At 39.5% G+C, this 16,755-nt stretch overlaps 2 protein-coding genes across 2 annotated transcripts in view; one reads left to right on the forward strand and one right to left on the reverse strand.

Moving 5' to 3' along the window:
- LOC143211198 (uncharacterized) overlaps window positions 1-14,773 on the forward strand; it is a gene marked incomplete at its 5' end in the record, with an annotated part of 47,648 nt that extends 32,875 nt beyond the window's left edge. Inside the window, 5 exons of the mRNA XM_076428664.1 lie at window positions 6,082-6,178; window positions 8,702-8,887; window positions 11,847-11,869; window positions 13,256-13,692; window positions 14,219-14,773. Coding sequence (XP_076284779.1) covers window positions 6,082-6,178; window positions 8,702-8,887; window positions 11,847-11,869; window positions 13,256-13,401 — 452 coding nt within the window. The remainder of the gene's footprint in view (window positions 1-6,081; window positions 6,179-8,701; window positions 8,888-11,846; window positions 11,870-13,255; window positions 13,693-14,218) is intronic.
- Window positions 13,854-16,742, reverse strand: Surf6 (Surfeit locus protein 6). The gene is made up of 4 exons (XM_076430859.1): window positions 16,116-16,742; window positions 15,984-16,031; window positions 15,401-15,903; window positions 13,854-15,320 (listed from the first exon to the last, which is right to left on the reverse strand). Exons 1-4 carry the CDS (start codon window positions 16,231-16,233, stop codon window positions 15,099-15,101), a joined length of 891 nt encoding a protein of 296 aa, XP_076286974.1. The 5' UTR covers window positions 16,234-16,742; the 3' UTR covers window positions 13,854-15,098.
- Window positions 16,743-16,755: the final 13 nt, after the last annotated feature.

Genomic DNA, 16,755 nt, shown 5'->3' on the forward strand with positions numbered 1-16,755 from the left:
GATATATAAACTGTACACAAAAATCTTCTTCCTCCTTTCGCGCATAATGTCTTATAATTATAATTACAAACTTTTAAACGTTTAATGTGCCGAAAATAATTTACAGGAACATTCTTAAATTCATATTTACGTTTTCTCAATTGGAAATTTCCTCTATAAATTTTTTCAGGTCCGTAGTCTGATTATAATCTCCTTTTTCCGCCACTGTGAAAATTCGCGCATAAAAAAAATATATAAAAAAACCTTTTTAAAAACCACGCTTATATTAAAATGCACTAAAAAGAAGAAAATAATTTTTTTAGACATTAGTGACTATAAATAAAAGCATGGAGCGCTAAACTATATTGACGTAATCATCGTGGGCGATCCACACTTTTATTTATAGTCACTAATGTCTAAAAAAATTATTTTCTCCTTTGTAGTGCATTTTAATGTAAGCGTGGTTTTTAAAAAGTTTTTTTTATATATTTTTTATTTTCTACTTTTTAATCTTTTTTAAATGGAACGCAAGATATAGTAATACTGGAATAAAATAGTAAGATATAGAAACGCAAGATATGGAAATACGCGAGATAGAATGAGGGGATGACTCCAAGATGGAACCTCTTGATGGAGTCCGAAATTGTCCGAAATGGAACTGAATAAACGGAACACCATACTGACTGAGCTCCTTCGGCGCGAAATGGGTTAGTGGAGTGGGGATGAGTCGGAGTGGGAACGCGTAGTGGAGTAGGGAGCGCTGTCGCGCGGAGTGGGGATCGCTGAACGCGATGAGTGTCGCGCGACGAGGTGTGACGGTTAATATTAAAATCATTTTTTTCTCCTGAACGCACAATTTTTTTAAATTTGTTTTTTAATAGCTCATTGGGAAGTGGTTGAAAATTCGATGACAAGATTTGACGCCTACAACAACAACCACAACGACAACTCGGCAAGCTAATATAAGCGTGGCAATAAAATTGCCCGCAAAGGGTAGCACTTGGTACGAACGAAAGTCGAGCAGCGTTAAAATTTTCATTTTCGATTTCGATTCCGGCGTTCAAACATCGACTGCGGAATTGCTCGGTAATTGCTTGTACAGGCCGTGCAAGTTTCGCGAATCGACAGCGGCAGAGAAACGTCTGCGCTTCCACACGTGCATACGGTCTGGGAATTCGCCAACAGAAACAGAAACGGTAACGGCAACACAGCCGCAGCCGAGGCTCGTGTTTCAAAACCAATGGGCCAGTGTGTGCGTTTCCAGGTTGTTGCGCGACCCCCAAATGGAACGCTCTTTGCAACCCCGGAAACGCGCCTGCCGGTTAATTCGCAGCCTCTGCGAACACCCACGCGAATTTTGCGATGTACGTGGCCTCGATACGCCGGTAACGTAGACCGAATATACCTCTTCCAGCTGTACGCTCATAAAGTTTCCCAGTCACATATTCGTGCAGAAACGTAGGGTACTATATGAACCCTCCTGAGCGACAGCAAATGTCAAGCACGAGGTCGTCGTTGATGAACTAGGCTCTGTGATCTGATTAAATGGCGACGCTACCATTTATCTAAGCTGGTCACCCTGGATAACCTTGCCTGTGGTCCTTGTCCCCTACTCATTCCGAAACATAGGGTCCGACTCGTATCATGGGCTCGTAGTGGCGTCTGAAACACTTTGAGATCTCCTGTAATCCTTCGTGCTCATAAATCTTCTGCCTGAATCGCTGATACTTCTCGCTTCTGCGCGAGATGTTTCGAAACTGTTCACATTGTTTAGATCCTTTATTTCTTATCGCGAAAATCTATATTGGTGAAATACAGAACTGTGAAGACATTGTATGAATTCACGAATATTGCTGTATTAACTATTTTAATGCACTTGCAGTCAGAAGTTATAAAGCTGATTACATAGAATTCTGTACTTTATATTAAATTGTACGACTGGTTGAATAGAATCCCGTGCATTAAATTAAATTGTGGAACTACATTGAATAGAATTCTGTACTTCGTTAATAAATAACAAATTTACGGAAAATACGTGCTCATATTAAGAGCCAACACAACTGTTGAGACGTGTGTGGCCAACTCAAGTGTCAATTTGGGTCGACGCTGTGTTCGATTTTAAATGATGCCATCGCGTGTTTCCCAGCTGCTCGCTAATCGCAGTTGAGCACTGACAAGAGACAACGACAACACTTAAATTATTACAAAGATGAACGCAAAGATGCAGTCGCTTCCGATGACACCAGGCTCAAAGGGACATCCTGTTCCGCCTGCGCCGGGGCTTGTCATCCTCTCGCTGCATAACGAAACACATCGCGAAAAGTTCGTGGTTCCTGAAAGATCGATAACGCGCGACAAACTCGACTTTTCGCTTCCGGAAATAGCGTTCCGAGCCGCCTCTATTCGCTCGACGACGTAGGCGCAGGTTTTAGCGATCCTAGGTTGGAATACTCGGTTTTAATATGCCGGGATATACCGTTTCACGGAAAATTGGACGACCTACTTTGCAGAGGAAAGGCGAGCCGAAACCGGGAATCTGGTTTGAAACGGTTTCGAATGTTTACGATGATCTGGGTAACCCAAGATGCGCACGGAGAAGAAGAGGAAAAGGTCTTTGGACGATTTCCAAGGCTGATACATCTGAATACAAGAGCCTCGGGTTCCAACTGCAACCAATAATTGCATTTTTCAATTCGCGTCTCTCTTCCGATTGAAAATGCGACGGAGACGAGTCAGAAATTTTATGATTCGACAAATTCTCAATTTTACTTCGCCAACTCTATTTTCAAACTCACGATGAAAACAATATTTTTAATTTTCGATAGCTATCTTCTTAGTTATTTCATTCTAATGCAACATATCCTCGTATGAGATATACAAATAAAAATTGCCACAAAAATAAGTTAAATTCTCCAAATAAAATTAAGTGAACTTTCTTTCTGTAAAATTTAAGGAAGTCCATGACTTTCCTCTGCTAAATCGTTTTAGTATTTCACAGAGGAGGTACAGATTTATCAAAATATTTGAACGATAAAGTTGGGTAACGAACGAAATGGTGATAATGAGCGTGTCAAGTGAAACGAGCGTTCGCCGTTTATTTCGACCACGTGAAACACCGCGAGCAATTAGTGCGGAGTTTTAATTAATTATCCGAGCCACGACGAATGCGAGAAAAGTCATATTGGAAGATCCGCGGAACGGTTTGGAACTTTTACGACATCCTCGAGCGAAGTACGAAGCGCGAAACGTGCTTTAAAGCTTGGCGGAGGAAGAAGTCTTTGGCCGACTTCCAACGTTGAAGTTCCCAAGCCTCGAGTTTCAACGGAGATCGTTAATTACGTTTTTCAATCCTCGCCTTTCTTGTCAAATGGAATCGGAGGAACGACCGCGTGCAATGGGAACATGTACGTGGGGGAGGTTTGATCGAAAAACGGGTCGAGCTATTTCCATCGTTCGATGGTTAAAACAATCAGTACGCCGCCGCGCCGGGGAACAAAGGAGAAAAAGAGAAAGCTAGAGGTCGCGACTGCTCCGAATACGGAAAACTGTTTGCTGTTTCGAAGCCGTCGCTTTAAGACTTTAAGGGACGATTTCGGCGTTCTTACATAAGGGTCGAGGCTCTCGGGGGTCTCGTGAACGCGACCGAGCTTTTTTCGAGCAAGGACGCGCATCTAGGACGATTTATACAGGCAATGTTCGACGAGATACTGCGATGCTAGGCGGACGGAAATATCGGAAACCGTCGAGCAAAATTCATTACCTCGTTAAAGAACAAAATATCTTACTTTCTAAAACACGCGCAAGATCGAAATTAACCCTTTGAACTCGGAGCTTTCACTCGAAAACCAGGCATTCCTTTCAACCCAGAATATTTCGTAATTTGTTCAAGAAGAACTTTAGTAACGTAATTATAATTAATTAATGTAAAATATCACGAAATTTAAACATGAAGGACGTCAGATGTCACTTCTATATATGTATAAGCCATTTAGGGTGGTGCAGTTTTTAAAAAATAAGTTTTATAATTTTTAATAGTTATTAATTTAACTTTTCACATTTTTTGGTTTATTATTTCATGTTAATTCATGAAAATATAAAAATATACAAAGTAATTAACTTTTCACATGAAATAAAAATTTACTAAAAGCATATGCACCTCAACTGACCTTTTAACTCACAAAACAAATTGGTTTTTTCAGTCTTATAGTTTAATTAGACACCAATTTTTCGCTTCTATTAATATTTATTGATCGAGCATTTCTTAAATTATACTTATAATTGCTATTTATCACCACGAAACGACGTAAACAGAGTTATACGATCGAGTGGCTCATACTGGGGGCATGGCTGATAGTGTGGGAAAGAATATAAAATTTAGGTCGGTTGAAATGATAATTAAAAATTTCCTGTTCGAACCTACGGAGGACTCATGCCCACGAGTATAGTGATCGCGTGGTGCAAAGTCGGACCGATGTTCCCGAAATTAAGTCCTCCCGCGATGACTCGCCGTGGAAAGAATTCAGGAGCGAGGAAATTCTGGCACTCGACTCGAAAATGCCGTTTCCACTCGTTCCCGATATTCACACCGGGACGACGACGCCACCCGTCTAACGTTATTGCTTTCCGGAGGCCGTGCACAGCGGACAGGGGTGGGGAATACTGGTGGAAAACTGGGGTTGCGAAGACAAAGAACCGGGGGCAAATAGCGCTTTCGTCTCGAGCAGGTGAAAGGTCAATTCTCGCGTGTCAATATTGAACTACACGCTCCGCTATCACACGACTTTTTTCCTCGAGAGACAAAGGGCTATTCTTAGGCCCTGCCCCTTCCACGGGAAAAGGTGCACCACTCCGGGATCATGTTTGCCCGTAACAGTTTCTGTCCACTTTCGTTCTGCACTTGTCAATTTGCGAGACATCAAGACTTTTAAATTGGGAACCTTGGCGCGAGAGCTTCGGGGAATACAAGTTTTTAGTAAAATAGTTGGAGCGTTATAATTGTATCTGCTAATTTTTTACTACAGATTTCATGCATTTAAGACAAAAATAAGTTTTTCACTCAGGAGACTAAAAATTTTGAACTTCTCTGAATGTAATATTATACAATTCGACGAGAAAAAATGATAAAACTTTAAATCCTAGAGCAAGGAATCCAAGACCTAACCCAAACCTCATGCATCCGCTCACTACATTATACCCCCTCTTATGTCTGGAAACCAATATGGAAGCATTCTAACCTGTCAAACGCGTCTCGAATCGAGCAACTTTACTCGTGTATAACTTTTAAACGAGTAAACTCTGCACACAATAATAACTTGGATTCCTCGCACTATAATTTAAAGTTTTATCATGTTTTCGTCGAATTATATTATATTACATTCAAAAAAGTTGAAAATCTTTGGTTCCTGAGTGAAAGTTCGGCCCAAAAATGAATAGAAGAAATATAAAACTGTGAACACGTTACACGAATTTAAGAATTATTTAACTCCATTTATATTTACTTCCTGTTTGTTAGAATTATCTCGGTCAATGTTTATGTCACATAAAGATCAATAGATTAAAATAAGATCGTTCATTTCATTTGCAAATAATGAATCAACATACAGTGTACCAGCACTGTTTCCGCGTAAATAATGAAAAATGTGTGAAGCTTTTACGAAGTTACGATGGATGATGGTTAATCCAGGTTCGCTGGAGTTCGTCAGATGCATTTGAGAAAAATCAGGTAAAAACCGTCCGTCAGAGGAGTAACGAAGAAACCAGACTAATTACGGCCGTAAAAAATTGTCAAAGGAGAAGATTGGTATTCAGTGTTGATGTTTGCGATTGCCACGGTGCCGACCGAGGTATTAGGCCGCGGGAAAGAGGAAAATTAGAAAATCGGGAAACGCCAGAGGCTGCGAGCTTTATTCCGCAAGCACCGGGTCGCGCTGACTAACGTACACGACGCCGAGGCTCGCATACTTTTTGCATAGATCCACCCAGAAGCGACGAAGCCGATATTTTTCGAACGTAGCCGGCAAAGCGCGTGACTCGATTACGGGATATTTTAATCGCGATTGAACGTGTGCAACCTGGTTACACGGCGGAACAATTCTGTTTCAGATCGAGAGGAACATGTCGGTCGAGATAAGAGCGGGTCGACCAACAATGCCAACTATACCGCAGTCGAAGAGACCGACGATTTTAGTGTATCCAACAGGTGAGCGAATTAACGTGTCGCTGTCGCGTTATACCGAGTGAATAGCAGCGGGACAGCTCCATTTTGTATGAAATCTAAATCAATTTTGCGTGACAGTGTGCCGGACTGCACTATAGTCCGTCCAATATAGTATTATAGTATAATAAAAGAAGAATCTGTTGAAACTAGAATTACAGAGCAATTGTTTGTTTTATATTAGTTTATAAAGAATAAAATTTCTTCTTTATAAGGCTCTGTAAAGCTTTGCAGGCTCGATAATCGTAGATCATTCAATTGGAAAATTCAGCCATTTTGCCAGCTTCTACAGTTCTAGCGTTAATATTGTGGAAGAATATGATTGGAGTGGAGTTCTTTTTAACCGACTTCGGAAAAGGAGGAGGTTACTCAATTCGATTTACATATATTTGCCTTTTTTCCCTTTTTTTTTGTATGTATGTTCACCGATTACGCCGAGATGGGTGGATCAATCGTAACGAAACCTTTTACATCTTGTAGAGGATGTCCCCGGGGTGGTCCTGTGAAAAAAATTTTGCATTTTTTTATTCCTTACGATTTTATTTGCGAAAAACGAATTATTTCATGTATGTTCACCGATTACTCCGGGATGGATGGACCAATCAGGACGAAATTTTTATTGCAAATGACCAATAAGACCGAAAAACCATCCTACGGTGTTCTACGTTCCACTAAAAAGTGTGAAATAAAAAAATATTATAAAAACAAATTAAACCGACTTCGAAACGCACTAAAAAAAATGCACTAAAAAGTATGAAATAATTTCCATTTAAGTTATGTGAATACACACGAACTTAAATACAATACAATCTTCTCATTTTCGACTATGAAAGTCCTTAAATTCTTCTACATGCTTTCACATATTAATGTATCTTCTCTTCCCACCTATTGATTTCCAAGTTCACTATATTCCAATGAAATCATAATCAGCAACATCTGTCATTTGAAAAATTTTCAATTTTGCGCCGCCTCCGAAAAGATTGTATGGTATTTGAGTTTGTGTGTATTCACATAAATTAAATAGAAATTATTTCATACTTCTTAGCGCATTTTTTTAGTGTTGGTTTCGAAGTCGGTTTAATTTTTTTTTAATTAAAAGACGCAGCCTAGTGAAATAAGTAACTTTCAACTAAACTTTATTGTGAATGGAAACGGCGGATAAAAACTATACTATACCAGGTATGTCCTGCCTGAAGCGACTCTTCCGTCGAACTGAATTCCGGGGCGACGTACAACTCACCCTCACGTCCTACTCACTCGTGCTTCGTGCGTATCGCCATTTCGACTCCCGATCGCCATTTCGTTTGGTGATGCATACTCTTATACATAGTTCGTTATATTGTATCAACAGATACAAACTTGCAACAATTCTGAGTTCTTTCCAAAACTGTTTTATTTCAACAAATATCACTATTTCTTTTAGGATTATAGATTTAATGAAAATTGTTAAACTTCTTGAAGATGTATCTGTATCTTTGCAGAACAGTTATTGTATACAGAAATATTGACTAGGAGCAGCTAAAAATGGAACTTGTGATCATCACTTTCGGTGGAATAATTCAAACTGAGAACTACTTAAGTAAACACAGCAGGAAGATCAAGGTACCTAGAAGCAGTACCCGTAGAATTACAGTGTATCTATGCTTCAAAAGAATTCGTAAATGAATCATGAACAGAATCATTGCCAACTACACAGTTCTCAAGAACGTCTGCTGCCTGAGGGCATCCAGCATCAAAATTTCAATTAATTTCTAATTACGGTAGATCCATGTATAACGCGATCAAGAAACTGTTTAAAAAAAACTGTTATTTTCCTTCTGGCTGGAGCATCATTAGTTTATTGCTTATCGGTCCATTGTTCAGTTTCGTTGCATTGTGCTGTTCTCGTTTTATATCCCAATTGAATTCTTCGAACTGGATTATGCGGGTGATACTCTTCCATTGTGATAGTCCTATCCACAACAGTTTAGTTGGTGTTGTTTCCCTTCCGAACTATCTTTCACATTCTTCAATGGTTGGATTTTGCGGATGTTTCGCTTATTGTTAGTGATCCGCTCGCATATTATATTTCGGATTATATCTTGTGGGTGAGTAACATTTGCTTAATAAAACAGATTTCGCAGTACATATTCTTATTTATCTAATAAGGTTTCTGAGTTCGTAGTGAGATTTAATAACTTTTCCTATACTGTTCCTTAATTCTATCTGCGAGTTTAGAAACAATAGTAAAGTGTGTTTCGGAGGAATCCGGCACGTTCGACTCGTAACAAGGCTAGCTTATGGGAGCTGTACGCCGCAGTTGCCTACATAGCTGATCGATGCAACATATTGTGCCGGGAAACCGTGCACCTGCGGGCACGTTAAGTTATTCGCCGATATTCGGAACCCAGTGAAACGTAATTGGCACCGTGAAACTCAACCGCGTCGATGTATCTACATGTGGCAAAAAAAGGAATTCCTTTTGATCATGCGTGAAAACAGAAGAAAGAAAATCATGCTTTCTTCCAGTGACTCCAGAGAGCATCATCATACCGATAGTCTCGTGCATCCTGGGATTCCCTTTGCTGGCGCTCATGGTGATCTGTTGCCTGAGGAGACGAGCGAAGCTTGCGAGGGAACGAGCCAGGAGGAGAAACTGCGATTTGGATCACGGGGCGCTGAGCCTCGTTCGTTTCAGTCCCGTACATCGCTTAGGTGAGTTTTAAACACGGCGACGCGACGTTTTCTTGCCCTCGTTCATCGACGATTACCTTTCTGCCACGGTGAAGATCCACCTTTTATGCGAGTTCTAACGCGAAAACTTTCTGCGTCTAGGAAAACTGTTCCCGAGAGCACCAGTTCGATACTTTTACCGAACTCGAGTTCGCATAACGCGGTGGTACGGAATGGTCAAAATTCGTGTAGCTCTGAAATGGTATCTTTGTAGATTCCAAAGAATTGTAACAGCTATGCGTGTAGAATATGGAAACTGTTTGGAAAAGTAGATGCAGCTGAGGATTGTTCACGTTGAATGATTGTGACCTTGGAAAAAATTCATGAAAATCGATCAATCTTTCAGCGTTTACATGAGGCAGCCCCCTCAACACGTTCGCTACCTTCATCGCAAAAATGTTTTATTAAATACATCGTAATACTCCCTCGTGAAATGCTAAAACAATTTACTAGAAAAAAATGATGGACTGTCTGAATATTACGCTGCGTGCTATGAGTTTCAATGAATAAGTAAGGGACTGTCGTCTTGTTTTTTAGCTATAAAGTTTCACAAGATGAGAATTACGCAAACAAATACCGTTGGAAAGGTATAGTTGCCAGTTATATTTTCGCTGCAGAATAAAGAGTTATAGCCAATTTCCTGAAGACAATGTTTCCGGCAGAAAGAGATTTTGTCATGTAAGTTTGGACACCCAAAAAATTCTGAAAAGTAAGTCTAGAAATGAAGTCAAAACGCATTATATTCAATGTATATTGAGTATTTATTTCTTATTGTTAGTACATATTTTTAGCGTTTGCTTGGCAAAGCTACACTGAAAATGGCTTGTTGCTTCTAAAGCTCGTGAAAAGTTTGTTTATAAACAGAAATAAAGTTGACAACCATGACCTTGGTGTTTCCAGTGCGTTAATGTGGAAAAAAGCACTGTACCAACTTACACGGTGTGCCAACCCCTTTACGACGGTCCCTTATATAAAAATAATTTGATTCTGCTAAAGTAAACTACGAAACTGACGGTAGCGAACGTATTAAAACGTCTTCTTACGTTTTGCGATGACGATGGAAAGCGGTCTCGGGATATTTGTATTTTAGCACCCCCGACCTCATTAACAACCTGAGCAGCTTCCGTGGTCCCGCGTTCGTACTCACTCGCCTCGGAACATCCACGTGCGCTTGAATGCGTGCAAATTCGTAGCATTGCGCTCGTCGACGATTCCGTAAATGGCGCTCGCATGTGCACATAAACGCGTGCGGATGCACGGGCCGCGATATCAACATATAAAGAGAGCGGAAGGGGCATTAAACCAGATTGAATGTCGGCCTGAATATCCCGGTTCATGCGTCGATTCCGAAATGCTTGAAATTCAAACGCGATACATACTACGATCAAACGCGGTATCCGTCGACGAAACGAAAATGTTTAATCTTCTTCCGAGCCGTGTTGCGAAAGTAAACGACGCGTCGCATCGCGTCGGAGGCCGCGAGCGCTTTTATCGGTTTCCTATAAATCTTGATCATCGGTGCCTCATCTAGGTTCGCGTGGCACTTCGGACACAATGATCTTGACGCGATCGTCGATGCCGTTTTTATCGTTTCGATAATGCCCGGCGATAAATAAAACACGATTCCTCCGCCATTTTTTCAGCAATCGACGCGATACGCGGACCGGTTAAAAGATCGTAAACTTATACTGTTATGACGCTTAAGCGAGACTCGGAAAGCTGTTATGATATCGACCGAGACTCTTGGAATGGCTGCGAACGAACTGCGGATTTGATGCACTGGTGATAAAAGTGAGTACACCGATTGCGGACCGGTGAAAACGTTAAAAATATTAGAGATACTGTTGGTTGTTCATAAACTGCCATACTATTCTTTACTAAATCGTGCAACTGATAATCGTCCATTTTTTCGATTAAATTCATTGAATTACGTGCTGTGGAATAATCCTTATGTTCATTTAAATAAAAGCGATACAGTATATTAATGTACAGTATAATAATAAGAAATAAATGTCTATGTAGAATCTCTGTACCATGCATACAATTCTTGTTTTGCATAAAAATCCGCAGTCCAGTTGTAAAGAGCCATTATTCCGAATAAGTTTCACGAAGACGTGATATTTCCAGCTGCTATCCTTCCCAGCCACTTTTTCGGTTCCTTATCGGTTTTGAATCGGTTCCAGGATGGATTCCTGTATCGATGTTTGCGTAATTGATACCGCGAATTACTGTACCTGCAGATCACTGCATGCATGCACGGTTTTTACAAAATTATTACAGAATAAGAAGAAATATTTAACCACGGTATTGATTTCTAGTAAATCATTGAAATGAATAAAGCAGCTACGCATTTTTCATGTTGATATATTATATTATTGGAACTAGGAAGTGAATAAAAAATGGAAGTTTCAATTTTTATTTCCTCTCGTGTATAACCAACTGAATGGATCATATCGACATTCGTAACATATTTTTGCTGTGTTTCTCTCTATATATATAGAAATAAACGAATCAATAGAATGTCGTGTTGGTCGACCATGTTATACTTCATTGACGAGTAGTGGGAGTTCAGAATAAACTTTACTGCAGAAAATAGACGAGAAGCGATTTTAGAACCGCCTCAGCATCGATATATGCAAACAAAAATAGATAGCAGATGGAAAAACCTATTTCGTATAAAAGTTATTTCTAACTGTTTTAATCAGAACTTGAATAAATAACAGTTCTACACAGTGTTTTGTGGAATCGTTTGAAACCCTGCTACTTCCGATCAACGAGAATTAATTAATATAAACCAATGCTTCTATAAACGAAAAAACCATTTACAACGTTGATTTAAACCGGTAAAATGGACTCCGATAACTAACAATGCTGTAATGAACAGTTATCGATGCTGAAAGAACTAAAATACATGTCCCTTATTTCATTCTATCCCGTCAAGCGCAGCGTCTAAAGAGGATTTAGGTAAAGCATTTTCATCCTGGTTTGTTGCTTGATTTCGTCTCTAGAGACGCTAGAATTTTCTGAGAACCGGCGCGGTTCGTTTTCCTTAAATGCACATGCATTCTGCCCGCCGCCGTCGCCGCTGCTGCAGTTGCATACTCGGCATAGAATTTAATTAAAATTTCACCAGAAAGCCGAAAAGGAACGCGCATTAGAGAGAACGAGAATTAATAGCCGTGGCGAGAGATGATTGGTCGCGGTGAATCGGCGCTGATCTGCATCGAAATGCGTTCGTCGTGGTTGAACCGGATCTACGTGGGCCTGAGCCCTTCGCTATACGTTTTCAGCTTCTAACTCTTCGTGTTCCCGATGCAAAAGCATGAATCAAATTAATCGATATGGTGATCCGCATGTAGCTGAACCTCGACTCGAAATTCGCTCTGCAAGCCTGGCAATGTACGTTTCACTTTATCTCGCATACGACTGTATTCTAACTACCATAATAGCGCGGCAGTCTTATATCGTTTTCGCACGGGGTGCGGCATTTGAGATGGGTCACATCTCGCTTGCTGTCGATGATGAAAACAATTGCATCCGATGAACATTATTTGGTTTCCTGGAGTCTGCAATTTATCTACATCTAATTTTGTGGACCCTAACCAACGTCAATTTCAAGTCTCATTTTTATATATTTCTGCTCTAGCTTGGCATTAATCGCAACTAAATAAAATATCACTTTTTCATATGTGTATAAACTAGAAGTTTATACCCAAAAGACATGTGAATGTTGTGTCATACTTTTTTAAACAAATATTTGGCCTTATATCACATGCAGAGTTAATAGAATGAAAAGATTCTTTTGTTTATATTATGACAGAGCGTTTCAAGACGAATGCAATGATCTATATTATAGAGGTCGTTCAAGGTCAACTACAATGACGAGTTTCACCAGATTCATTTTCTCCCATCATCGATAACAAGCGAAATATTCAGGTGACCTGTTTTAAATACTCCGCTCTGTGTACGTTCGAGTGCAATTAGTATTCCTGCTGCGTTCTCGCGCTTTTATTCGCGGGTTTGCTTGATGATTCGAGTTCTTCTTAATACATCTAGGGTGCAAATTAATTCGTGGCCTTCGCAGCTAAACAATTAGATTCCGTCTGGTTTGGTTCCTGTCTCTTGCAATCAATGCAGACAATTTTTGTTCTGTATAAAAATCCGCAGTCTATTCATAATAAACATAAGTGCGGCGTCATTCATTTGAAGACATTTATAAAGTGCCAGAAACTCCACTCAGAATAAGTTTGGTTTTCTGCGAACGACAGGGGGCAGCGAATTAATTTGCACAGTCAACATGATGAAGTATTCTGTTCCACGGGTAATTATAATTTAATTTCTGTGTAACAGTGGGAATTGACCGTCCAACGAGAGCGGTGTCGCTACGAAGCGATCGAGATTCCCGCACGTTTCCGTCATTGGAATTGGATACGGTGGTTGAAGAGAGATCGGATCCTGAACAGAGCACCGCACTAGAACTCAGCAGTCCAGACTAGCATCCAGTTTTGGTACCGCCCAGGTTGAACTTTTGCTCACGTCCTCTAACACCAGTAAATCATAATTCATCTTTAGCCGCAAATATCTTTTAAACGACCCGCCGAAAGCATAGAGTGCCAAGGAATCTAGCTTTCCTTCTGCTGATACGACGATATCGAGCGAAATTTCACTGCGAACGCATGTTCTGAACTGTTCCTACATTGCCGACATCGGATCACGTTCTGTCGGAAATTAGGGGATTCCCACTTTGACGAGACACTGGCATTGGCATCTCCATAACAAAATTTTCGGTACATTTTTTAAATAAATAATTTTTGAAAGACTCGTTTAAAATATTTTTCGTTTTACTCCATTTAATTACAGAGATATTGAAGATATCAAAAGATATTAAAGGAAATATATACATATACTATTGAGGGCTGTTTTGTTAATAAACAGTATATCTGTCAAATATTTTTTCAAACTAATAGGCAGGATTTATTGACATCCAAGAAACATAGAGACATTTTTCTCTCTCGCGAACAGAAATACTAATCTTATCCACCAATTAATTACGATGAATCAGAGCGCTTTAACACGTAGATCTACGTGATCTACTAGAGCTTCTGCATTCTCCAATAAAAAGTCTTTCCAATATATTGTAATAAAAATTAATTTCTATGTCACCCACGTATCAACGTGACAGTTAACGTGTTAACGAGACCGTAAAAGAATACAACAGGTGTTTTTTCATAGACGTTAAGAGTAGAAAGACTACGTCAATATTTTCGAAAATGAATGCACCATTTTCTAATGATCAATCATTTTGTTTTTCAGGTCTCCCCGACCAGCGAAATCAGCGGTACCACTGCCTGTAGATCACAGTCCATTGTGGACGGCTTTGACGCACGCGAATTCTGTGACGTCGGTTCTCGGAGACACCTAGCAGGAGGTTAATGAGGGCGGCTACATCGAAGCTCTCGTCCTCGACCTACCGATCATCTACTGAACACTTCAACGAACGTGTCCGCTTCAACAGAGAGAGAGAGAGAGTCAAGATTTGTCTGCGTTCGATTCGCAAACCACTGGACTGTACTAAAAAAAAGTGCCACAACATGAACTAGTTTCAAAGAATATACACACTGCGAAACAGAGAAAGAATAAACTATCAAAACTGTATAAACGCGTCCGAGCCGCGCGACGTAAAGGAACTACATTTTTTACCGGCATACTTGTCAAGCACGCTATAGCTACCCCGCTTTTTACATGACGAAATACATGTACGCTACGAGTGTGTTAATGTAAATACAAATTTGTTAACATCGTGTACAAAAAAGAGGAAGAAAGAAAAATAAACGATCAAAGTATATAAATAAAGCATTATAAACAGTAGTATTGCGTACGCAGATTCACTGTCCATTTCACGAACGAAATTCGTCAACCTATGTATTATATACAATCGAGCATGGGCCAATTACAGCGGTACTCTCGTGTCTATATCATTTAAACTAATTAATCCTTATCATTTAATGTTTCTGTGTATTGTCCTATTACGTTCAAACGAATTATGTATACATTCGCACGATTCTCACGACATACAACTTCCAAGGCCTGAGCACAATAAACTAAAAGTAAATTACGCACAGTGAACAGTGTGTATAGTAATACACGTGAAAGTCTTCCAGGATAAATGACTACACCACTACGGTCCAGTTATTTAAAATCCAGGTGTCGCTCGTCCCCTTTTAGCAGCCTTTTTGAGTTTGTTCACTTTTTTGTCCTTTTTCCTCTTCATGATATTCTCTTGCCGTTTCTCCTGCCTTTCCCGAATTCCCTTCTGAACGTTCTCTAGCCTCGAATCCCACTTCTTGGTACTGTGCTTCTTTTTTTGTTCCTTTCTGTTTATCGTTCGTTTTAACAAGTCAGGATCGTCCTTCACCTAAAAAGAATAGAGCGATATAGATACACAGATACAAAGCTGCGAATAGACGCAAATTTATTCCAATGTTTTCCATTTACTTTTTCTCCACTAGCTTTCGCTAAAACAGCGTTCCATGCTTGCTTCTCTTTCATTTCTTGAGCCTTCTCTGTTTCACCCGACTGCTCCATTTCCTTCAACTTCTCTTTGTTCTGTTTTAGTTGGAGCAAAATCTTCTTTGGATCCTTTGCATTCTTGGGTGGTTTCTTTTTAGTTCCAATTTCAGAAAAATCAAACTTGCTAAACACCATTTTTCCTTCTGAATTAAATACAGGCTTAGGCCTGGGAATCTTTGGCACTTCGCCATCCTCCTTTTTGATTTTAGACCCTCTGGTTGCATTTTGCTCCGTTTTCACCATTTTTCTTTGCATTATGCGCTCTTCTCTTTTCGAAATTTTTTTTATTTTATTCTTTAGATTTTTCTTCAAATTTTTATCTTTGTACCCCAATCTTTTCACGTTTTTCAAACCTTCGAGTTTCGCGTGTAATTCCTCAAATGTATTCGCTCTTTTTGCTTTTCCGATGGTTTTCGGAAAACCTTTAGCTTTGGTAAAAAAAACAATCAAAATCGGCAAATAACGAACGATACGAGAATCGGATATTTAAATGTTACAGAGAACCTACCTTTCGACATGGTTTTGACATTACGTGTTACGACTTTACTGTTTTCGTCTGAAATGAATAAACATTTGTTTCTGTCATCGTAATAAACATTGTATAGATTTCTAAGGTTATGCTATCGTTTTATATTTTTACCTATTTTTGATTGAGGAAAAGGAGTTTTCGAAAATATATTTGTAATAAATTCGTTTTCTTGTTCCAACAATCGTCTGACTAGATTCTTGTCAAATGGTTTTGACATCTTCAACTGCATATTTGTTGCAACGCACGTGTATAACAACAAAGTAAATAACACACAGAGTCACAAATAGACACGTTTCCACCTTCGAAAAACCGGAGATCGTGTAGAATAGGTTAGAAATTGCACTCTACTGCGCAAACTCATAAACAACTGGCACCTTGCGTGTTTCTAATTATCACACAATTCAATTACTAGGCTAGTGCTTATAAAATGTCCAACTTTAGAATAAAGCTCTTGATTATTAATATCTCTCTGTTATTATCTTCAATTCATATTCCAATGAGAAAACGTTAAAAATGTCTGTTGCGCCATCTAATATCAAAATAAGGGGCTTTGTGCTCACGCACGGGGTTTAGAAGGAATTGAAAGTAAACAAATCCCTAATTTCATTATTGGACGTTTGAAGAAGTCAGTGGATTCTAAATCATGCCAGCGTGGATGCTATTTTTATGTTAAAAAATTATGTATGCTCCGATCCATGTGAAAAATGATGTAGGTTCTGATCCATGCGAAAAATGATGTAGGTTCTAATCC

The sequence above is a fragment of the Lasioglossum baleicum genome, chromosome 1 (genome assembly GCF_051020765.1).
Source record: "Lasioglossum baleicum chromosome 1, iyLasBale1, whole genome shotgun sequence".
In the NCBI taxonomy this organism is placed as follows: Eukaryota; Metazoa; Arthropoda; class Insecta; order Hymenoptera; family Halictidae; genus Lasioglossum; species Lasioglossum baleicum.

Bases quoted from the DNA above. Each gene is read 5' to 3' on its own strand.
- Surf6 (XM_076430859.1), bottom strand. From the start codon at position 16,233: ATGCAGTTGAAGATGTCAAAACCATTTGACAAGAATCTAGTCAGACGA. The intron at 16,032-16,115 runs GTAAAAATATAA...TATTCATTTCAG, and splicing joins TTTTCCTCAATCAAAAATAG to ACGAAAACAGTAAAGTCGTA. The intron at 15,904-15,983 runs GTAGGTTCTCTG...TTTTTACCAAAG, and splicing joins TGTCAAAACCATGTCGAAAG to CTAAAGGTTTTCCGAAAACC.